This window comes from Cercospora kikuchii, assembly GCF_019650295.1.
Source record: "Cercospora kikuchii DNA, contig_00003, whole genome shotgun sequence".
NCBI classification, from domain to species: domain Eukaryota; kingdom Fungi; phylum Ascomycota; class Dothideomycetes; order Mycosphaerellales; family Mycosphaerellaceae; genus Cercospora; species Cercospora kikuchii.
In genome coordinates, this window is record NW_025408584.1 from 1388662 (window position 1) to 1410534 (window position 21873).

The 21873-nt window shown below is 51.7% G+C and overlaps 11 protein-coding genes across 11 annotated transcripts; 7 read left to right on the plus strand and 4 right to left on the minus strand.

Annotated features, from left to right (window-relative positions):
* Positions 1-466: 466 nt before the first annotated feature.
* On the plus strand, positions 467-1492 carry CKM354_000494200 (uncharacterized protein; the record flags this gene model as incomplete). Its single annotated transcript, XM_044800195.1, has 1 exon — positions 467-1492. The coding sequence occupies one exon, from the start codon at positions 467-469 to the stop codon at positions 1490-1492; it is 1026 nt and encodes a 341-aa protein (XP_044656130.1).
* A 488-nt stretch (positions 1493-1980) lies between these two features.
* Positions 1981-3012, plus strand: CKM354_000494300 (uncharacterized protein; the record flags this gene model as incomplete). The annotated part of the gene is made up of 1 exon (XM_044800196.1): positions 1981-3012. The coding sequence occupies one exon, from the start codon at positions 1981-1983 to the stop codon at positions 3010-3012; it is 1032 nt and encodes a 343-aa protein (XP_044656131.1).
* Positions 3013-3228: 216 nt separating this feature from the next.
* Positions 3229-4394, minus strand: CKM354_000494400 (uncharacterized protein; the record flags this gene model as incomplete). Its single annotated transcript, XM_044800197.1, has 2 exons — positions 3229-4242; positions 4311-4394. 2 exons carry the CDS (start codon positions 4392-4394, stop codon positions 3229-3231), a joined length of 1098 nt encoding a protein of 365 aa, XP_044656132.1.
* A 267-nt stretch (positions 4395-4661) lies between these two features.
* Positions 4662-8945, minus strand: CKM354_000494500 (GTPase-activating protein IML1; the record flags this gene model as incomplete). The annotated part of the gene is made up of 1 exon (XM_044800198.1): positions 4662-8945. The coding sequence occupies one exon, from the start codon at positions 8943-8945 to the stop codon at positions 4662-4664; it is 4284 nt and encodes a 1427-aa protein (XP_044656133.1).
* Positions 8946-9320: 375 nt separating this feature from the next.
* CKM354_000494600 (uncharacterized protein) lies at positions 9321-9999 on the plus strand (the record flags this gene model as incomplete). The annotated part of the gene is made up of 2 exons (XM_044800199.1): positions 9321-9453; positions 9512-9999. The coding sequence occupies 2 exons, from the start codon at positions 9321-9323 to the stop codon at positions 9997-9999; spliced, it is 621 nt and encodes a 206-aa protein (XP_044656134.1).
* Positions 10000-10901: 902 nt separating this feature from the next.
* CKM354_000494700 (uncharacterized protein) lies at positions 10902-11654 on the plus strand (the record flags this gene model as incomplete). Its single annotated transcript, XM_044800200.1, has 1 exon — positions 10902-11654. The coding sequence occupies one exon, from the start codon at positions 10902-10904 to the stop codon at positions 11652-11654; it is 753 nt and encodes a 250-aa protein (XP_044656135.1).
* A 526-nt stretch (positions 11655-12180) lies between these two features.
* Positions 12181-13833, minus strand: CKM354_000494800 (uncharacterized protein; the record flags this gene model as incomplete). The annotated part of the gene is made up of 1 exon (XM_044800201.1): positions 12181-13833. One exon carries the CDS (start codon positions 13831-13833, stop codon positions 12181-12183), a length of 1653 nt encoding a protein of 550 aa, XP_044656136.1.
* A 1094-nt stretch (positions 13834-14927) lies between these two features.
* Positions 14928-16091, plus strand: CKM354_000494900 (uncharacterized protein; the record flags this gene model as incomplete). Its single annotated transcript, XM_044800202.1, has 2 exons — positions 14928-15656; positions 15741-16091. The coding sequence occupies 2 exons, from the start codon at positions 14928-14930 to the stop codon at positions 16089-16091; spliced, it is 1080 nt and encodes a 359-aa protein (XP_044656137.1).
* A 92-nt stretch (positions 16092-16183) lies between these two features.
* CKM354_000495000 (uncharacterized protein) lies at positions 16184-18050 on the minus strand (the record flags this gene model as incomplete). Its single annotated transcript, XM_044800203.1, has 5 exons — positions 16184-17137; positions 17187-17330; positions 17384-17467; positions 17516-17745; positions 17834-18050. 5 exons carry the CDS (start codon positions 18048-18050, stop codon positions 16184-16186), a joined length of 1629 nt encoding a protein of 542 aa, XP_044656138.1.
* A 596-nt stretch (positions 18051-18646) lies between these two features.
* On the plus strand, positions 18647-20149 carry CKM354_000495100 (uncharacterized protein; the record flags this gene model as incomplete). The annotated part of the gene is made up of 1 exon (XM_044800204.1): positions 18647-20149. One exon carries the CDS (start codon positions 18647-18649, stop codon positions 20147-20149), a length of 1503 nt encoding a protein of 500 aa, XP_044656139.1.
* Positions 20150-20792: 643 nt separating this feature from the next.
* Positions 20793-21871, plus strand: CKM354_000495200 (uncharacterized protein; the record flags this gene model as incomplete). The annotated part of the gene is made up of 5 exons (XM_044800205.1): positions 20793-20837; positions 20891-20905; positions 20963-21148; positions 21209-21733; positions 21791-21871. The coding sequence occupies 5 exons, from the start codon at positions 20793-20795 to the stop codon at positions 21869-21871; spliced, it is 852 nt and encodes a 283-aa protein (XP_044656140.1).
* Positions 21872-21873: the final 2 nt, after the last annotated feature.

The following is a 21873-nucleotide window of genomic DNA, read 5'->3' on the forward strand; positions in this document are numbered from 1 at the left end:
CTTCGCCGCCTTCACTTGCCCAAATACGCTATTTCACTAGTGGCGGAGCCGACCCGGTAAGCTTGAGAACGCGTCTTGTCCGCTACCTTCTCTGCTTGCCTGACCTAGCCCGCAGTCTGCAATGGGCGCCGATGCAATTGACCCGGTTGTAGCTACGAGCGCACTGCCTTCTCGCAGGCCACGCGCTAGATACACTGCCAGGAGAGGCAATCATGCACAATTCGTTGCACGTCTCGCTAAGCATGATACTTCCAACATTTCAGAAGACGATGATAAGTCTCCGCGTCCGCGGAAGAGACAAACTGCCAGGAGAGGCGATCACGCAGGGTTCCTTGCACGTCTCGCGCGTAGAAATTCGAAACTTGACGGGAACCCAAGCTTAGCCAGTCCAGAAGGAGAGGAAGTCTCACGTTCACGTAGACAGCAGACTGCTCGGAGAGGCGATCATGTAGGGTTCCTAGCACGCATGGCACGTAGGAATGAGCAGCGCGAAGAAGCTTCCCAGTCTCCAAGCAATGCGAGCGAGGCAGAACCTTCGACCGGAGAGGAAGTAAAAGCACATATGGACGAAGAAATCTGGACGGAAGAAGACGATTGGTATCAAGAAGAGGAACCAAGCTCATCGAGCTCACCAAGTTCATCGAGCGAAGAAGAAGATCATGACCCTCCGCATCCACGAGCAAAGCAAACTGCTAGAAGAGGGGACCATCTAGGATTCCTGGCGCGAATGGCCCGCAGAAGCTCAGATACTAATGAACACTCCAGCACTACAGAGGCGGAAATAGAAAGTCGTCCAGACCCACGGACCCATCAAACTGCTCGGCGTGGTGATCACGCAGGGTTCCTTGCGCGCATGGCTCTTCGAAATGGACAGATTACTAAATTAAGCGGTCCTTCAAATGAAGCACCGGGTCATCCGAATCGGCTGGGGAAGCAGACAGCACGACGGGGCGGGTTGACAGCCAGTAATTTCAAGCGCTCTGTTCAGGATCGTGTCAGTGATCTCATGGAAGAAACAGAATGGGACATTACAGGTGACTGGGAGATTGAATGCGACACGCTCGCCAACTGGAGTGGTTACGGCCCGCAAAAACTCAGCCTGGCAATATATCATGATAAAGCGCGACCGGGCGGTCACATGGCTTTTTTTGACCTCCACATCAGCACGGGTATCATGCGTATCACTTGTCCGACACCGAGAACCACAGACAAGAAGCTGCGAGGAACTTACGTCTATCGAGGAAGGGAGACAGGCGAAGGGGAGATTCTGCTTGGGTCAGACAGTCGAATCTATAAAATCGTGTTCAAGAATAGGGGGACTAGGCTGAAAGGGAAATACGCTGGGGCAGGCTCTGAACGGGTTACTTTCACAGGATCGAAAGTGAAAAGAGGATTACAGCGTCGGGCTTCGAGCACAGATGGATGGGAGTCTTTCTCGGAAGAGGAGTGGGCACGGGCTTCAGTGGGTCGGTGGGGTGGATGGGTAGGATGACCTCCTACTTTCGGCTGCAAGCTGAAGGTAAGTGTAATGTATTCTGGACTGGATCTCTTGGGAATGACCATTTATGCAGCTAGAAGCGCGAGGATCATCCACGAGTTCCTCAGGTTAGGTAATGGGAATCAGACTGGGATAACAGGCGATTCTGGAGCTCATATCTCTCATGGAGCCATTGCTTGAGCCAGTTCATTCTACATTACGAGCTTCTACCCTTTTTACAGGCACGCATTGGCGACCTCGTCAGCTGGGGTATACCATGGAGAACATTAAGGCCAGCCCTCAAGGACGTCAACGCATAGAGAGCTGCTCACTCTCCATGCTTGCGTGGCGTCCATGACCATTCACCTCGATTCACCAAATTGGCTTAGTCACTGGTGGCCGCCTCGATCACTCTACTTAAGAAGTTGTCTTGTCTGCCACACACTCCAGTCTCTCTTCCTCTTCAACACGGAGCGACTGGGACAAAAACGGAAGTCGACACAATGGGGTCGTATTTCAGTGCACCATCGCCGCCCAGCCCTAAGCCGCGAACCACGCAGACGGCTAGGCGAGGCGGCCATCAGCAGTACGTCGCGCGTGAAGGTAAGGATGATGAGCGTCACCTCAAAGTAGTCGCAGGGTACCGGTCAAAGCAGACTGCCAGAAGAGGCGACAATCTGGGGTTTCTTGCACGAGCGGCTTCTCGCTCGACCAAGGAGAATGACAAACATCTCATTGTCTCGAAGTCATCAAGCAAACAATCAGAGCGTACTTGTGAACGAGGAACGCAAACTGCCAGAAGAGGCGGACATTCAAGAGTTTCGGCGCGCGTCGCTCGCAAGATGGAGCAAGAGCAGGATCATGACTATTCGGTCTTCTTGCACGGAGAGAATGGCGAGGAAGATGAGGAAGACGACACGACCTACGAGTACCCAGCAAGAGAAGATGAAGATGTTGGCATCTACGAGTGTCAAGACATCGACGACATCAAGTTCAAGGTCGACGAGGAAGAACTACGTAAGGAGACAGAAGACCTGCTTCGCGCATGGGGGGATCAAAACATCATCGGCGACTGGGCAATCAAGTTCGAGTCCACCAACAGCTCCTGGCTCACACCTCTCAATCACCTAACCATGACGGTATCTCGCGACACAGACCGACCAGGCGATTACATGGCGACGTTCGACTTCAAGATTATGGAAGGCATCATGCGCATCAGTTGTCTTATGCCAACGGATGACTCGGAGCAACATTTGATGGGAAGTTACATGTACCGCGCAATCGAAACGAGCCAGACGGGAAAGCAGATTCGCGTCGAGTCGGACCTGGATGATGAAGGCTTCCCGATTACATTTTCGTGCGGGCGGGCTGCGAGCAGGCTCGGAGGGGGGATTCGGATTGTCGGTCTTGGATGGGTTGGTTTGACGGGCTCCAGAGTCAGAGATGCATCGGAACAGGAGGGTTCGAGCACAGAGCTGTGGGAGTCGTTCTCAGAGGAAGGTCATGAGCTGGTGACGGTCGAACAGTGGGACTAATGTCGCTTGCGGCTGCGAGCTGAAAGTATGTGTGTTGTGATGTGCAACTCTATTGAATGACGGAAGATGACCTGGAATGCAGCGAATGACGCGGACGAATGCATTTGTGGTGGGACGAGCGAGCTTCAACTCATGCTTTTGACAAAGTAGTATTTTCTATTAAACGTACTCTGAGCCACAAACTTATACTCGTCCCCTCACAATCCCTCTTCTCCATCAATTCTTCGTCGCACCCTTCACAGCACCCACCTCCTCCTCCAACGGCAAGATATCCGGCACAGGTCCCACAGGCGTAATCCCAAAAGGGTTGATCTGCGCATGACTCTTAGTATAATGCTTCTTAATATGCGTAAACTCCGTCGTCTCTCCAAACGCCGGAACTTTCCAATACAATTCCCTCATCCACTTATGCAGGTTCGGATATCCTGATCGAATATCCCGAATATTGCACTTGAAATGCTGAACATAGACGGGATCGAACCTGATCGCTGTCGTGAAAAGTCTGACATCAGCTTCCGTGATGCGAGAGCCGTGATAGTACGGTCCATCGCGTGATTGAGAGAGATGTTGTTCGATTTTATCGAGAGAAGCGAAGAGAGTTTTAACGGCGGATTCGTAGGCTTCTTGGGTTGTGGCGAAACCGGATTTGTAGACGCCGTTGTTGACGTCGTTGTAGGTCCATTCATTTGTGGCTTCGATCGTGTCTTTGAGATCGGAAGGTAAGAGGTCGATCTTGGCTTTATCTTCTGGGAGGAGGTGGTCGAATTCGTGGTAGAACATGCGGATGATTTCGCTGGATTCGTTGCTGACAATTTTGCGTTGCTTGACGTCGTAGAGGGTTGGGACTGTGAAGCGACCGGAGTAGTCGGGTTCGTTTTCGAAGTAGATGTCACGGAGGTGGGTGTATTCTTTGTGGATGGGGTCAGGTTCGGTGAATTCTCCTGGTTCTTTTTCGTCTGGAGTGGCGAATCTCCAGCCCTTTTCGCCGAGGTGCCAATGGACTGATGTGTAAGGAATGATGTCTTCTAGGCCCTTGAGCTTGCGTACGATCAAGGCTCGGTGGGCCCATGGGCATGCGTAGGAGACATAGAGATGGTAGCGGCCCTTCTCGGCTGGGAACTCGGCATTGGGGTCTTTCGATACCCAGTTGCGGAAGGAAGAAGTCTGTCTCTTGAACTCGCCAGACTTGTCTTTGGGATCGACCCAGTTCAGAATTGACTTCTTATCAGACTGTAGCAAGGATGTCAGTACATACCTATTTTGACAGAGAATTTGCCTTCTTTCGGCGCCCCACTTACGGTCGCCATGATTGTTCTGGAGTAGGTTTTGCTGGAAATCTGTCTGTTGATCAAGGAAAGGCGATTGCTTGCAGTCCTGAGCATCGATTGAGATGATGTTAATGGTCTTCTCTTTTTGCAAGAGGCGTGAAGTTATAGCATAGCTCATAGCTTACAGAGCTCAATCATCGGCGCCGACGTCCAGAGACTTGATGTGGTCATGATTACATGATGCCTACTAATTGCTGCTAAGTGATGGCTAATTGTCCGATCTCGGCCACAATTCATGCTAAAACTTGTTGCCCCTCCAAAGCTAGCCTCTTTCCGGCCCCGAAATGTAGCGGCCTTGTTCCTTGTTGTTCTGACACACGTTCATAATCCCCTCAACTGCGCACGATGATTTCCACTCAAAGGTGGTAACTGCATCGGCGGTACATCCAAATCCGCCATGCCAGACGACGCAGTGCTCATCGGGCTTGGCGCCACCGCCGGTCTGACGCGATCGATCTCATTGTAAAATTGCCTCAGCGCCTCTTCGTTCTTACAAAACGCCTTGAAGTGTTTCTGGACCGTGTCAACAGTCACATCTGGACGATCGAACTCAGTCGTAGGTCTCATAGTAGACGTCAACTTGCTTGTCGCCAGCCTGTTGGGTAGTAAGTAGAAATCGCCAATGTCGTTTGCGAGGATTTGCGCGAGTACCAGACCAGATTTGTGCACGAACTGTGTGTATTGGTATGAAGGCGGACCGAAGGAGTATCGTACATTGATCGAGGTGGTGAAAGTGCTGGCTGCTTCGTAGTCAAGAACGAAATCGAGCTTCTTTAGCAGGCGTTTGTGATAGGCCAGAGGATCTTCGACCGTACGCGGAGAGAATGTGTGTGGCTCCATAAGTGGTGTAGCGAGGATTTTGTCTGGTGGACGCACTGCAAGCTTGACTGGTTGCGGTTGATCATATGGATGATGCTCTCGGAATTTGCAAGCCTCTTGGAGAGGCACTTGCATGAGCTTTAAGCCATATCCTTCAACAGAGCTTGACCAGCGCGCAATGGCTTCACGGATCAGCTTTGCTGATGTCCCAAGCCATTCAAGCTGGATATGGTAGCAGTTCTCTGGATTGTGAATGCGGTCGTAATGCAAATCCATGATCTGAAGGTGGTCAGATTTCTTCTGCGGATCAACATTAAATTGCATCGACTGGCTAAGCATGATTTGTTTCGGTTCAGTGGGATATAGACCGGGTGTGCCTTTGTCGGACGATGAGCTCGAGTCGGTGGCGCTGATACCGCTTACAGGTCTCAGCATGGGTGACTTCATAGAGTCAGTCATAGGTGTAGGAGGTATTGACCTCCATGGCGCTTTGCTGAACAGTCCAGTGGTATTTGGATACTCCGTAGTCCTGTAGGCGCTGCTGATTTGATAGAAGTAATGGCCATCTCGGAACTTGTGCTTTTGACGCACATGAGAAAAGACACCGCGACTCATCAGCTCGTTGCCGACATTAACAGCATCCTCGCGCAGCTCCAAATCTCTGAACACACCGAGTAGCCACGTTGTCATCTCATCACCTCTAAAGCACTTCAGATGTGTCACAGTGAGCCATCTTCTATCCCGCACTTCTACACCATACGGTGGCGGTTCTTGCATCTGTTTGACCAGCTTGACGATGTCGAAGTTACTGCTGTGATGCTTCTCAGCTTCTGAGAACAGGGAAGCATCAAGGTCACCCTCTTCGAGTTGACTGGAAAGAGCAGGGCCATGCGCATTGACGACGACACTTGGATCCCGAGTCTGGTACTCAATCGCCAGCGGATTCGGATCGCGCTCAGCCGTGTACGGTGTGGATGCGGACTTTTTCACCGAGACCTGGTGTGATTGATCTTCTGCGGAGAAATATCGCTGGCGTTGCCATAATTGTGTCAGTCGTTGGATGCCCTCGATGCGACGCTCCTCGTCAGAAAGACCTCCTAGCCGGCTTTGGTAGTCTGTCTTCGATATGTCCACCGGCAAGAGTACAAGTCGTACTTTGAAGGTGACGTTAATTTCTGGAAGAGGTGCCAGGCGTAATATGTGCTCGTCAAGCTCTGTCCAGTCTGTAATCGGGGCCTCTGAGTGGTACGAAATCTCCGGCTTGATGTTGAGACCGAGAATAGTACGCATCTTTGGCTCGTAGGATGTAACATAGTGTTGTGACTCCAGATCTTCACTTCCAATGCCTGATTTTGGCGAGTACTGCACAATTTGCACCTCAAAATCCGAGATTCGTTGGATCTCGTGGTACCAGCGTCCCAACGAGAGTAAGATGGGCCTTCCTTTGCTTTGAACAATCTGCTCACCGCCACTGTTCCTGATCGCCACGATCTGGAAGCCACGAATCAGACGCACATCGATCAGTCTTTCCACAAGTATACTTGCGGACTCTTCTTTGAGCCCACTGGAGTCGCTGATGACATGTCGCTTGACCTGCTTGCGGTAGTAGAATTCGAGCTCGGCTGGCGATGGCTTGTATTCCGAAGTAAGTGGCAAAGCAGCAGGAGCGCACATCGACGACCACTTAAACGAGCCAGTGCTCACGGGACGTGGGAAGACATGCTGCCACTTGCGGTATTGACTTGCCACTCGCATATTGTCTCTTCGGGGATTGCAGGGATTCAGAAGCATGACCCACGGAGACATCATGTCCAGCGCCTCGTGCGTCGAATCGTGCCGGCTTCTGCGACCAAAATTCGAGCCGCCTCCCTTTGGTGTCGTAGAGAAAGAGGTGTCATTCTGTAAAGCCTTGGTGACTGTAGTGTTCTCCATATTCTGCTCCAGAATCTTGACGAGTTCATCGCTTTCCGACCCTCTTCCTTTGTTGGGCGTGTGTGCGTGCTGCTCAGACTGTATTTCAATTGGCTTTGAGATGTGATAAGGGTCTGGCTCACTGAATTGTTGAGAGATCATGCTTTGCTGCGATGGTTTCCGTCTCAGGCTGGCTTGGAAGGCCTTTGCAAGCCCACTGCTTTTGTCGCTTGCAGTTATAGAGGCGAGGGAAGCCGCATAATTGATCTCCTTTTCTTTCTCCGCGTGCTCAACCGACAAGGTTGTGCTCGCCACGCCTCTACTGGGCGCCAGACCTTTGGGTCCAAGGCTAATCTTACGGCCTGTCTGCATCAATGGATGGGGCGGAAGGCGATTTCTCTTTGCGCCGTAGAGAGCAGCTTTAGTTGCGCTACCAGTGGTATCAGGTGCAGCGATCTCGATTGGACGGCTCTTCTCGGGGCTCGCCTTTTTGGGCTTTTCGTGGAAAGGTAGACCACGTACGGTATCCGCTGAACCCATTGATGGCTCCAAAGAAGGCACTCTCACCAGGTTGCGCAGCGCTGCAGGCTCCTCGCCAAAGACTTGATTGTCGTGAGAATCCATGACGCCGGTATCAATTTCACCAAAGCCAGAGTCCTTCAAGAAAGGCAAAGCAATGTCATGAACAGGTTCCTCCGTTTCCGACAGTGTCCATGTTGTCAATTGCTCTTCGAGAGAGGTATGCCAGTATGAGATGTCGACCCAGTGTGGTAAGGCATACTCCGTAGTACCATCGTGATCGTAACGGAACAAAGGCACTGGGTGCAGTGGCCTCGGCGAAAGAGCAACGATATCCACGCCAATGCTATTGCCAACAAGCAAGTCAGTAGTCTGCTTGAGCAGCGTGTGGTCCGCATCAAAGACACCGATTCCAGCTGTGATGGCAATTATTGAGGTGCCGGTGCTCATCAAATGTGCGTCGTTCTGATCATCTGCGAAGTCCATAGCTGTCAGATGGATGGCCTCGAGTATGTTGCTTTCTGCCGCAAGAGAAACCGATCTTGACAATGTCAAGTCGTTGAATGCCTTTTTAATCTTGTGCAAGATGTCATTCCACGTGATACTGGTCACTTCGGACACCAATAAGATGTAAAAGTCCTCGCCATGCTGGTGGGTTTGAGAGTCGCGCTTGCTAATGCCATCCGTTCCCGTAGCACGTCCGAAAAGGATGACTGATGCGAGATGCCGTGCCTTGGCCCTCTCCCACTTTTGGAACAGCTCCTGGAGGAAATCGTCAATCAATCTCTCATACATGAGAGATCCATTGCTCCAGCCTTCAAGCATTTCTCTCGAGACTTCGATAAGGATGGAGTAGCGAGCACTTCGACTTCTGAAAATAGGCTTCGTATGAGGATGTGAGACAAAGGCAGAATCCACGTTTTTGCCTGCCACCCAAATCTGCTCGACGTCGGCAATCACAGAGCCAAGATACTTGAGCACCTGACCTTCAAACATAACCGTGTCTTCAAGGCATTTCATCAGCTGCCACATATCCGCTCGGGACAGATATTGATCGCGGAAGAATATTTCGACGTGGGTTGCGGTCGCCACGTCGGTGTCGTCGATGAGTTGGATTTTGCCTTGTGTCCTATTCTCGAATCCAAACAGAGAGGCCAAAGAGACATGTATGGAGATCTCATTTGCACCACTGGCCTGAGCAGCAGGGCATATGCACAGCGAGCGCGCACCTGGAGCAGATAAATATGCAACTTCGCCGACATGCATAGCTCTCGGACCAGCAAGAACGTCAACTCCAGAGACGCGGTCATCGTGAAGCACGATGGTGCAAGGCTTTTCAACACCATCACCGGCCATTATGTCTGTCCTCAGGAAGACCTTCGGCGGAGAATGGGAGCCGATTTGTGGGATCCAAATGTTTTACGTCGGATGTCGCTGTGAGTGTATCCTAGCCCGCAGCAATGCAGGCGGTTGATTCGTACTGCAAAACTTCATGGCTGATCATCTATTCCAAGCGCTCCGAATTTCCGTGGAGTGAAGGAAAGGAAACAAGAAGCATAGCAATCGTTGGTGATGTCGTGCAGACCATGAAGACGCGAAGTGCGTGAAGTGGAGTCGCGTGTCGGATGCGTGGGGAACCACAAGTCGCATCCCCTGATGGAAAACAGGACTTGTATCGTCACTTATCGCCAGCGCCACACTCTGCTTCCACGTACCAACAGACACTCGTTCATGATGTTTCTCTTTGCATTCGCTGTAGCTACAGCAGGCCTGTTACAGAATGTGCAAGCGCACGGCGACCATGCCCATGAAGCAGCACCTCCCGTAGACGCCAACGCCGACTGGGCAACAAGGCACATGGCGGGTAAGTAGCATCTTGCACTTTGATGGCCATCTCGGACAGACTGACCGGCTCGGATTAGAGGAACATCACATCGCCGACTTCGATGCCGGTTCCTTCTTCAACCTGCACGATTACGATTCCTCCAACTTCTGGACCATGGACGACCTCCTCAAAACTTACGGCCTCCGCGATGAAAGCACAAACAACATCTCGGAAGATGATAAACGTCGCGGCGTCCAGCGAGTCATCGAGATGTATGATCGTGACCTGGACAACCGAATCTCGTTCGCCGAATACACTATTGGAGTCGCGCAAGGCATCATTCTTCCCGATCTAGGCTATGGACCTGGTCATCACGGAGATGACGAATACGAGTATGAGATCCATCACTGGGAGAAATACCATGACGAGAATACGAAAGAGGAGGATTTGACGCATCCGGAGGACATCGAGCATTTCAGAAAGCATGAGGAGATGGAGGCGGCGCAAGAGAGACAGGAACAGATGGATCGCATGCCAATCATCGAGTCTAACATTCCAGCCAAGTTTCGGAGGAAGGAATTATAGGGAACATGAAAGAGCAGAGAAATCAGCGAATGCACTTGGGGAAACCAGCGCTTGGCTGGAGGAAAATTTCCTGGGAGCAGGACACTCGTCATCCAGCAGAGAATTGTCTCAAGGCGGAGAGAAACAGCATGAGTCGAAAGTGCCATCTAGGAATATGGACAAGGTAGACACGCCTCGATTCCAGCGCCAGTGGTACTGGGTTGCCTTGTCCATCCTCTCCTGGGGAATCTTCTGGCGCTTTGCAGACGAGCATGCAGAGAATGTCCTGGCACGCAGCCTTGCATGGTTCACGGTGCTGGTCGCCGTGCTCCTGGCATCCCTCATGTGATTGAGGCTACAGGCACGAAGGGACCAACTCTACGAATGCACGACTTTGCGATTTGTCACGAACAGGAACCGGCTGGAGCCGCACATTCAGGGCGCTATGGCGCAACTCCCACATGTACAGTACAGTAGAAGCGCAGCAGCATTGTACAGTAGCGTGGTGTTTAGCATGGGGGTTGCTCAGCTATCCCATGCTAGGGCACCGGATCAACTCGCGATCTGTAGGACAGTTCCCGAGGTGATGTATACATCGGCTCACTGCCCCCAACACATTCCCCATCGTTCTACTCTCATCTCTCGTGATTTTTGGTATGACTGCCAGCAATACGCGTCCTGGTTCACTCGGCTCAAGTAATCTAGAGCCGCCGATTAGGCCGTTTGCCCGAGGCTTGGCTTCGCCTTAGCCATGACAGAATTGAGCTCGTGACATTACCAGCACGACGCAAGGTCCTCTTTCACGAACGGAGCCACTCTTATTCCCAGTCATAAGTATTCCCTTTCACCTTCTCAACCACCCTCCCATATCTATACTGCCATCCCATCTTATACACATAGCGCTCGTACGGCACGTTCCAACCATGTTCTCGAACCCATTGAAGCGAAGCTTCCTCTGTCTTACAGCGGAACCAGGGACCGTCTGCGCCGGCCTCCCCACCAAGAAGCCTCGTGCAGCAGTACCAACAACACAGCATCAAGCCACTGCACCTGCGGCAGTTCCTCCCAAATCTCAATTCCTATCTCTCCCCGCCGAACTCCGCAACGAGATCTACAACCACGCCCTCGTGCAATCCTGCCCCATCTCACTACCTTACGCGTACGAAACTCGCAGCACGACGCGCTCTGCCATTAGCAAAAATGCCTTAGCTTCAGCGACAAGCACAGTTACGACATACTCCGGCGAACCGCCTTTCCTTCGCACCTCCCGTCTCATCCGCTCCGAAGCAACACCCATCTACTATGGCTGCAACACTTTCAGCGCGCCCTCACCCGCCTCCGCGCACAAATTCCTGAAACCGCTGAGCTCGGCGAAGATGAGCATGTTGCGCTTCTTCCGGCCTGTGGAATTGGCGCTGGAGCTGCAGGGGAGTTTGCAGGTTAGAAAGAGGTGGGAGGAAGGTGTGAGGCGGACGGTAAATCGGTTGGTGAAAGATGTTGGGAAGGGGAGTCTGAGGTGGGAGAGCTTGCAGGTTGGTGTGAAGAGTAGAGACGAGGGGACCAGGTGGCTTGGCCTGAGGGAAGTGGGATTTGGAGTGAAGAGGGAGGCGGATGGTTGGAGGTTGCTTGGACCGGAGGAGGAGGAGGGGGCTATGGAGGGGGTCGTGGCGACCTGATGGGATGAAAGAATCGGCCCCATCGAATTATCCGATCACATGCTTTCGAAGAATTCTGAGTCATTTGGTACAGGGATACACAAGTTGGGAGTTCGCGGTTCGCACGCGGACCTTGTTTGGCCATCAATGCCTGGCCAGTTCGCACGCTGGTAATCGTGAGCACCAGGTGCTCTGGCCTGCTCATCACGTTTTCCGGAGACACCATACTCTTGGGATAAATTTGTTCCCCCGGAAGTCAGCAGGCAATCACGATGACAATCAGAAAGCTCGCAAAACACATGATGATTACTCGTTGCATTTTCAAAGGGTATCGGAAAAAGAGGTTGCATGAAAGCATTGTATTCATAAGCACTGTATACTTCCTACGGCGCAGCTTTGCCGGCGATGTTGTGTTAGGCCAGCAGCAAGGTCCCAGACATAATTCTAATCAAGAGTGCGCTTTCAAGAACTAGACCAAGGGCAAAAGAGTGTGCTCAGGGATCTCCAAGTCCTCGCCTACATCCAAGTCCTGCTTTCCTTCATCATTCTATTCATCCTCTGACTCCTCCGGGACATCACGGAGCTCCTCGTCCTCCTCAAACGGCGGGATCTCTTCTTCATCGGATTCTGCTGTGTCATGAGTGCTTCCAGATCGCTGTGCCGTGCTTCTAGTCTGCCGGGTCGATGCCACATGAGTAGACTTGGTCTGCCGAAAGCGCGAAGCTCGCGTGATAGCCGGAGGTTTGGCAGGTGTCTGCTCGACATTGTCTTCCTTTTCGTCGTTGCTCTCGCTGATTGTCGACGCAGCTCTGGCTCTGGTGCGACGAGGAGAAGTAACTGCAGGGGTGGATGGAACCTTTTGACGGCTCGAAGCTCGTGTGGCTGCTGAAGGTCTTGCTGGGTCTTGCATGATCTCATTCTCACCTTGTTCCTCCTCTTCATCGTCGGGCTTTCCGGGTGCTACGGGCTTTCCGATTTTGTTCGGATCGACAGAGGCCAGGTGAGCTGATAGCAAGCTCTGATTGCGAGAAGGTCGTGCAGGTGCTGGAGGTTTGGTGGGTTTCTGGTCCGCTTCGGCGTCCTCATCATCCTCCATCACTTTCGCATCTTCTCCATCCTTCGATCCTGCGGCAGTTCTGGCTCTGGTCTTCCTGAGAGACGGCGTAGGCTTGGATGCCTGTTTTGCGTTGGAATGTTGCGTACTTGCTGGAACTTTGGCCGGAATCTCTTCGACCTCATCTTCCTCATCCTCCTCATCACCACTGGAGATTTCAATGGGCTTCTTGCTTGGAGTCTTCAGCTTGCCAAAGGGCCTGTTGTCAGCTTTCGACCTCGTACCATACGTACGAGGAGGGTTCGATGGCTTCATTGGCTTGTCGAACAATTCACCGTCGTCCTCTTCCATGTCCTCATGTTCCTCCATATCGTCTTTGTCAATCGTAGCTTCGAATTCCTCCACCTTATCACGCCTAGATCGGAGGTTCCTGCCAGACTTCATTTCTTGCAATTTTGCTTGTTTCTCCTTGCGAGCCTGTTCGCGGTCTCTCTGTTCGATGTGCCGTTGCTGCCATTCTGCAGACCCCATCGATCCAAATGTGGCTTTCTTTTTGCCTTTGCCAGTTCTTTCCGGAGCTTTCGTGATCGGCTCAGTCTCCTGGCTCTCTTCGTTCGACTTCTCTTTGCCCTTGGCCTTTGGACGCTCTTCCCCAGTCTTACCCGCCTCTTCTCCTCCAGCAGGACTCTTTGATGAGCCTGCATCGCCACAACCTCCGTCGCTTTTCTTCCTTCTTTCCTCCCGCTCTCTACGCAATCTATCCGCCGTAGCTTGTCGCCAACAATCGCCATCAAGATAATGCGGCCATGAACGATTCGAAAATTGATCCAGCTCTTTCCTCGTCGCTTCATCAACCGAGCTTGTTATCTTTTCAAACAAAGCCATGTTCGTGGCCAGTTCCTCAGTAGTGTATGGTTCTTGGCGTTCTTCATTGGGCCGATCGATGTCGTACCAGAGAGGGCTCGTCCCATCTCCAAATCGACCGCTGAACTCTCGGTGTAGAGCATGTTGAGTGCCTTTCCAGTCGGGAAAGATCGTCGTGAAGACTTGGTGAACGAGCTTTCTCTGCTTGGAGAGATTCCATTGTGTGTAGAGGAGGAGAAGGACGCGAAGTTCCTCTTCTGACCAGGTCGGTTTGGGCGCCATGGTGAGGGCCTGGAGGTCAATGATTCTACAGAAGTCAATACCGACAATGGAGGAGTGAAAGTAAAGTGTATATACGCCACAGAAGCGTTTCGACGAGGAAGCAAACGACATCTTTGTTTCCGAGCAAGCAGAAAACACCCAAGTTATCTAGTGAGTGCTTCCAGATAAGTGCGTAGCATGTCGAACCTCGAAAATTCGCCCAGATACCGGACGACTTTGCCATACGACCACTCTAGATCATCTTCAGGTGGTCTTGTTGATGAAGTCGATCAGCCCGACACACGTTGTACTTCTGTTGAACTCGTTGCGTGGACAATGCAAGAGTCCAGCAGATATGTGACAAAGCTGTGGCAAATCCGCAATCAATTCTCTCGGGTTGAAGCAAACTTGACCGGAAAACATGATCACTAATCAGTCTTCATTTGTTGGAGGTCTGTCAGGCTTCAATGTCTAAAGCCAGGCGGAATAATCATCAAACAGATCGAGGCATAGTAAAGAGCAGTTGACCGGAAAGGCACAAGCAATAGCAAGCAAAGGTCTGCGGTTGAGCATCCTGTTGGAGCGCAAGACATCTTGCCTTGCCGAATACAGGGTCTCTTATGCTGCCGTCAAAGCATTGATGTTGTAGCTTGCGGAATTAAGTCATCTGAGCCGTCATACCCAAAGGTCTTGTATCTTCGATTTGTACCTGTTGGAATATGCGATAAAGAGGAGAAGGTACGACGTTGGCGATGTTCTTGGCATTGAGATCCGTGCGCAGAACATTCTTCACTTCACGACGTCACCGCTCCGATATCTCCGGTGAATGACTTCTCTTCAACACTGACATAAATGATTGACCAGAAAGTCCGTGTATGTAAGCGCAACTCCGGACGAAATTCGGTCATGCCATTTCCAAAGCGACTCCAAGCGTCTGGCAGCTTCGCCAGCTCTTCGGTTTCGCGCTGTAAGGAAAGTGGAGCCTTCAACGTCACCAAAAGGCAATTACTCAGGAGCATAGTACAAGAATGTACATATAGGTTAAAGCTTGATCATGATTGCTGCATTGACGCAGCTTCCAGAAGTGATACATTCATCCTTCATCTTTACACACAATGTCTTCCTCAATTCCCAAGACCCAAAAAGCCCTCAAATGCTTCGGGCCCAAGAATGCCAAAGTCGTCACAGATGCTACAGTGCCTGAACTTCGCGAAGACTACTTACTGGTCAAAGTAGACTCCATCGCACTCAACCCCACAGACTGGAAGCACATCGATTTGATCGCCAAGCCTGACTACCACCACACTGTAGGCTGCGACTATGCCGGGACAGTCGTCTCAGTCGGCTCGAAGGTCAACAAGAAATTCAAACTTGGAGACCGTGTAGCAGGCTTTGCGCATGGTAGCAAACACGAAGACCCGGAATCAGGCTGCTTCGCCGAGTATGCCAAAGTCAAAGGCGATATACAGGCGCATATTCCGCAGAACATTAGTTTCGAGGAAGCAGCGAGCTGGCCGACTGGTATCAATACTGCCGGACAGGGAATGTATGGACCTGATGGATTGGGATTGCCATGGCCTAATGAGCCTGCGAAAGAGAAATTTCCGGTTCTTATCTATGGAGCTTCGACGAATACTGGTCTTTGGGCGATCCAGTATGCGAAGTTGAGCGGCTTGAGAGTTATTGCCACTTGCTCGGAGAAGAACTTTGAAGCTGTCAAGGAGCTAGGCGCCGATGAGGTTTTCGATTATCGTGATGAGAAATGTGCAGAGAAGATTCGTGAAGCGACGAATAATCAATTGAAGCATGCATTTGATTGCGTTTCTGAGGGGAGTAGTATGGAGGTAAGTGACGACTCTCTTCGGTCTCATCTACGGGTGACACATGTGGAATTCAATTTGAAACTTATACTAATATCTTATCAACAGATTTGTGCCAAAGCACTCAGCAGCGAAGGCTCTGGAGCACAATGCAACTCCCTCCTGCCGGTTGAGTTCCCTCGCAAGGACGTCAAGATCTCTTTCACAATCGGCTACTCTGTAAACGGGGAAGAGTTCACCTTCTTTGGCAACCATGTACCAGCCAAACCCGGAGATTTCGAGTTTGGCAAGAAATGGTGGGATCTGGCCGAGAAGCTCCTAGCAGAAGGTAAGATTAGAGCGCCTGCAACAACGATTCGTGAAGGCGGGTTGCAGGGTGTTCTCGATGGATTTGAGGATATGAAGAACGGGCGAATTAGTCGACAGAAACTTGTCTATCGCATCGCGGATACTGCGTAGACTGGGTAAATGAATAGTCTGGGTCAATACGCTGAGAAGCGTTATCAATTTCTGCGATATACCTGCGCTGGTTCCACAGTGTAATATATTCACTAATTCGCCATGACTCTGTAAATCGGATATTCATCATTGATGTCCAACGGGATAAAGTTGAACGTCACGTAAGAATCCGTGCTTTCTGGCTCCAGGACTGCGAACGCCAGCGCAGCATTCTTCTGACGAGTCGAGACCAAAAAGCTGCCCGCGGGAAGACTGACTTCCTTCGTGGTGGTGTTCGTGGTTACGGTGCTCAAGACATGTCCTTCATAAAGCGACGTGGCCAGGGTGTTGTTTGTAATCGTCATCGCTTCTACCGTTCCGCGATACTCGTAGTCGAGAGTCTGAACTTCGAGACCGAGGATTTCCAGTTTGGCGACCACATCCAACCATGTACGAGGGATCAGGTAAGCTTCTGGGCGCGATCGTGTCAAATTCGCGATGGTTGGAGTTTCGATGAAGGTGACCGGCACTTCCACAACAGACCCGTTCTCGCGTGAGACGAGAGGATATGTCCTGTTGATCGTGGTCGTGGCATCCGTGATGACAATGTCCTCGTTGCTGTTGATGAACTCGGAACGAGCGTTCTCGATCAGGTTGTAGAGATTGTCGTCATCACGAGCGGTCTCGAGCACAGAGGTCAGCTTGACCAGCTGAGAAGCGACACGGCGCTGGAAGTGCTGATCGGCCAGACGAATTCCGCGTGTCTCGAACAGAAAGGCGATGGCCTGTGTCAGACCTGTTGCGCTCTCTGCGAAACGTGCCCCGGTGCCTGACTGCGTGAATTCTGGAACACTGGTGTTCGCCGGTCCCGTCACGTAGTAGTCGTGTCGAAGTCCGTAGCTCTCCAACCGGTCGCCAATGTTGGGCAGGAAGACGTTCAGAGCTTGATCTCGAATGGTAGGATGGATGTTCAAGTCGGCAGCAATTCCAAGCATCACGTCTACAGCGTGCTGGTATTCTCCATTCTCACCGAAAGTCGTTGATGCAGTGTATTCGTGCATATCAATCTGCGAAAGTTAGCATCTCTTCTCCAGTTCGGACGCTTGAGCAATTTACCATCACATGAGGCGCATATTCGTGAGTCCTCCTCCAGATATCTCGAGTTTGCTGACGATCAAGCTTCACGGCTTCACGGTTCGGGTCGAGGTTGCAAGCCATCCGGCGTTGGAAATATGCTACTCCATCCGCGTTCCAACGTGGCTAGAGGATGATCAGCGTGAGATCTATGCGGTGCCAATTTATCCGATGCTCACCAGCATGAGAATGTCCATCTTTTCCAGGAGCGAGGCTGTCCAAGTTTGGTTGGCTTCCATCTTTCCGAGCAGTGCAAGGGCGCCCTAGAGCTGTCAGCGATACTGGAGAGGCGTGTCAGTGTGCCAGTATACCTCATCTGCAGCGGGTTCGTTTCCATGGATAGCTGCCTGAATGTAGACTTTCAACTTCGTGTTGTTGGTCGCTTCGCCCATCGAGGCCGACTGAGAAAGGAAGACGTATGGCAAAGCTCGTCCTTCTTCAGTCTTGTAGTCCGCAGGCCGGTACGTGATCCAGTCATTGCGGTCTGCTATCGAACGAACGAAGTAGTCAAGCTCAGTCAGACTAGTAGGCCCTTCCGTTCCTGATAAATGGTCAATTCCCGGATCCCCTCTAATGCGCGCCACTCGAAGCCTGGATAGCAGAGTTCCAAGCGTGATTTCAAAGCTTACCATTGGCAAAGCCAGCATTCGCGCGATCTCGGTTCAAGAAATACGGCGACCGTAGCTCTATATCAACTTCAGGGAAAGCCTGCGATACTGTCTCGCTGTCTTGAATGACGGCCAGACTGTTGCCGCCATAGAGGTCGCCGGGAGGAGGTGCTGTTTCCGACTGTGCGTGGGCATAGCCAGTAATGGCCAGACCAAGTGAAATTGCTCTTGTATACATCTTGGAGCCCTGCCTTCTATCGGAATTCTCGCTGGGATGCCAAATGAATGGTTACACCTGCAATGCTCATGGTGGCGGCCTACGACTCTTGTATCTCCAGTCCTCGTGTAAGATGAGACATGTTTTCGGAGAATCACCAAGACTTTTACGTGCGCCCAGGTTCACTCGCACGATATCGAGTGCTTAGCGAACTCGCCATACCCTAAGTAGGCAGGAGATTGTGATGCCAATGGAGGTTGTTCTTGGCACCGGGCTTTGCTTTGCTCACGGCATGTGCGGGGCCTCGTGGCAAGTAGTGTGGTCGTCGCATGGCAGTGGCTACCAATGCAGATACACCTCCTCACATCTTGGAGAGGAATCGGTCGGGCACGATGAGAACACTCGTGGCTACGGTGTTGTGGGGCGGGTGAGGTTGATGCACAGAAGGAAAGTTGCGGTCTTGGCTCCAAATTCTGCTCGTCCCATTCTCATCGACTCACACGCCCGACTTTCGGAGGAAGGCAGATCATCCCGCGCCTTCGCTCAACACAAAATGGCTGCACAAAATCATCTGACCTTTCCCTTGACCATCCTCGGCCGTCAGGACGAAAGCACAAATGGCTGAAAGGTCACCGCAGGCGACGCGCAAAGAAGCGCAGCAGGACGAAGCAGACGCCGAACATGGCAGCGACTCATCCGACCTTGCCATGAGCGACTCCGCGAAAATGCGCAAAATCTACAGGAAACTGGACCTCCGCATCATACCGCCGTTCTGGCTTCTCTACTTCCTTTGCTCCGCAGTTCGAAGTAACGTCGGGCTGGCTCAGACCATGAACACTTCGAATGGCCACGATCTCGGAACGTATCTCGGAATCTCCGCTCATCAAGTCTCCACGGGTTTAGCGCTATTCTATGTCAGCTATGTGGTCTTCGAGGTTCCCAGCAACCTGGCCATGAGCAAGCTCTCGCCTTCGAAATGGCTTGCACGGATCGTGATCAGTGTTGGAATCATTGGGACAGCCATGGTCGGGATGAAAGACGCTGCAGGGTACTATGTGTTGCGTTTCTTACTTGGAGCTGTCGAGGCTGGCATGTGGCCGGGAATGTCGCTCTTCCTGACCATGTTCTACCCTCCTCACCGTATGGCGAAGCGCATTGGATGGTACTTCACAGCATCGCAGGTGTCGGCCGCCGTGGTGGGGCTTGTCAGCGCGGGTTTCCAGGAGATGGATGGCGCTGGAGCCCTAGTTGGCTTTCAATGGATGTTCCTGATTTGGGGTCTTGTGACGTTGGTATGCGGCTTCGGCCTCGTTTGGTGGCTTCCCGACCGACCTCTTGCACCTGGCGAGGAACCCAAAGCGACATGGTTGAATCGGTATCTTCCGACTGTCAAGCCTGCGTTGCAGGGGGAAGATGCTATTTTGCATTATCAGGATCTGAAACAGGCCTACCATAATAGCAACTGGACGATGAAAGATCTGTGGAACGTCATGATCGACTGGCGATTCTGGCCTCTGCTCGTGATGTATTTTGGTGTTGTGGGCGTGGGCAACGGCGTGCAGTCGTACGGAACAGTCATTCTCAGAGCGATCAACCCCTCCTTCACTGGTGTCGAGCTCAGCTTGCTGTATGCCCCGATATGGATTTGCGATCTCATTGGTATACTTTGCGTAACGCCAATTAGCGACCGCTTCTACAAGCATAGGGCTTTATGGTTCAGCTTGCCGACTGCCCTACAAATACTGGGACTCCTTGTTACGACGTATGCCGGCGACTCGGCATCAGCCAGGTGGGGTCGATACGTTGGTTTGCTGATTGTTGGGTTTGGTCTGGGACCTACCGTACCAATCACGATGACATGGACCGCGGAGATCTTCCAGCCACGCCATGGTGAGATTGGTGTCGCGGCTGCATCTGCCCTAGTGTCCGGATTGGGGAATCTGGGCAGTGTTGTGACAAACTATGCACTTTTCTCGGGATGGCCTGAGGACAGACTCCGGTCGCCAGTGTATCTGGGCTCTAACTGGGTCATGATCGCAATGCTCATTGCTAGCATAGCAAGCAGTTTTCTCATGACTTTGCTACTGCGAGTTACAGCCAAGTCGAGGGTAACAAGATAGCAAAACAACAGTTCTGCATCTCCTTGACAAGATATGCTACTGATCGCCAGTCCTCACTTCTTCTCGCCACCTGATCCTTGTATGGCGAAACTCATTCTTGCAGGATCAGCTGACTTCACATCGACTTTGTTCCCGTCAGACTTTCTATACCCGCGAGTCAAGCGACTCTCGTTGAGTCTCCCACGACGTTTCTCCAGCCAAAACGGTGCTCTCGACACATTGGAATCAAAGAAGCGGTTATGCAATGTACGCTTTCGGAAATCTCATTCGAGGGCTGGGGTGACCATGAGGGCAAGCAATTTCCTCAGATGTACACCTGGAGAACGCTGTCTCCCAGCCATTGTTGCAAGCATAATTCATGCTCTATTGGTGGTTCCTAGACTCTTTGCCCGGGGCTCGTCAATGCTTCGTAAGCAGTTACCCACGATACCTCGTTGTGCGAGTTGTGCGTAGAAGTTCTTGGGAGCATATATGGGTATGTCGATGCTATCCAAGACTACTCTATCCTTCACTTAGCACTCACTGCAAGTGGAGTAGAGCAACACGCCTCATCGTCCTAAGAAGCAATATTCGATCGACAACAACTCGATCATTATTCACGCCTCCCAGCCATCGAATAGGACAAGTCATCACGTGTAGCACAATGGCGGCTACATTTGGTCTCGATCTTGTCAATCAGGCGCCCAAGGTATGAGCTTGCAGTCATTATACCAACTTACAACTAATGCTAACGATCGATAGGGCACCAAGCTATGGGTGGGATGATACAATTCTGCTCATACTCGCATGTCTTGCTGACCGTGAGCGATGCAGCTACTGCACACTGGCAACATGGAAGCCGATGAGGGCTGGTTCACAAGAGGTGGCGGAACAACGCTGGCCTCAGCTCCCAATCAACCGGCTCCGCGTCGCAAGATCGTTAGTGTCTGCGTCCTCATTGAGCATCCGACTGAAGGCCTCATTCTCTACGAAACCGGCGGCGGAAAAGATTATCCAGAGGTAAGCAATCGTTCGAGAAGTGTAATTGATAGAAAGCGCGCTGATCTTAGCCACGGACAGGTCTGGGGCGCACCTCTGAACGATATTTTCGCCCGTATCGACTATAGTCCCGAGCACGAACTCGCAGCTCAGATCAAAAAGACTGGCCATGATATCAAGGACGTCAAAGCTGTGATCATGGGCCACTTACACCTCGACCACGCTGGTGGCTTGGAGAACTTCAAAGGAACTGGTATACCAATCTATATCCATGAGGATGAGCTGAAGCACGCTTGGTATTCCGTAGCGACCAAGTCCGATATTGGAGTCTACTTGCCAAAGGACTTGTCCTTGGAACTCAATTGGAAGGCATTCACTGGACCATTCTTGGAGATTGCTCCGGGAATTAATTTGAGGCATGCACCCGGTCACACTCCCGGACTCGTCATTATGCAAGTCAACTTGAGTGAGTCCGGCACCTGGATCTTCACGACTGATCAGTATCATGTACACGAAAACTATCATTCCAGCGTACCGCAAGGCTGGCTGGCAAGAGATCACGATGACTGGGTCAGGTCTGATCAGATGATCAAGGCTTTGCAGAAGGTAGGCGTCTTTGTTTCGATGGTGGAGATGCCGATACAACAGCTGACATATGGCCAGAGGACAAATGCAAATATGGTCTTTGGCCATTGTGGTGCGACTTTGTCCAAATATAAGCTTGCTCCGTACGCATACCAGTGATG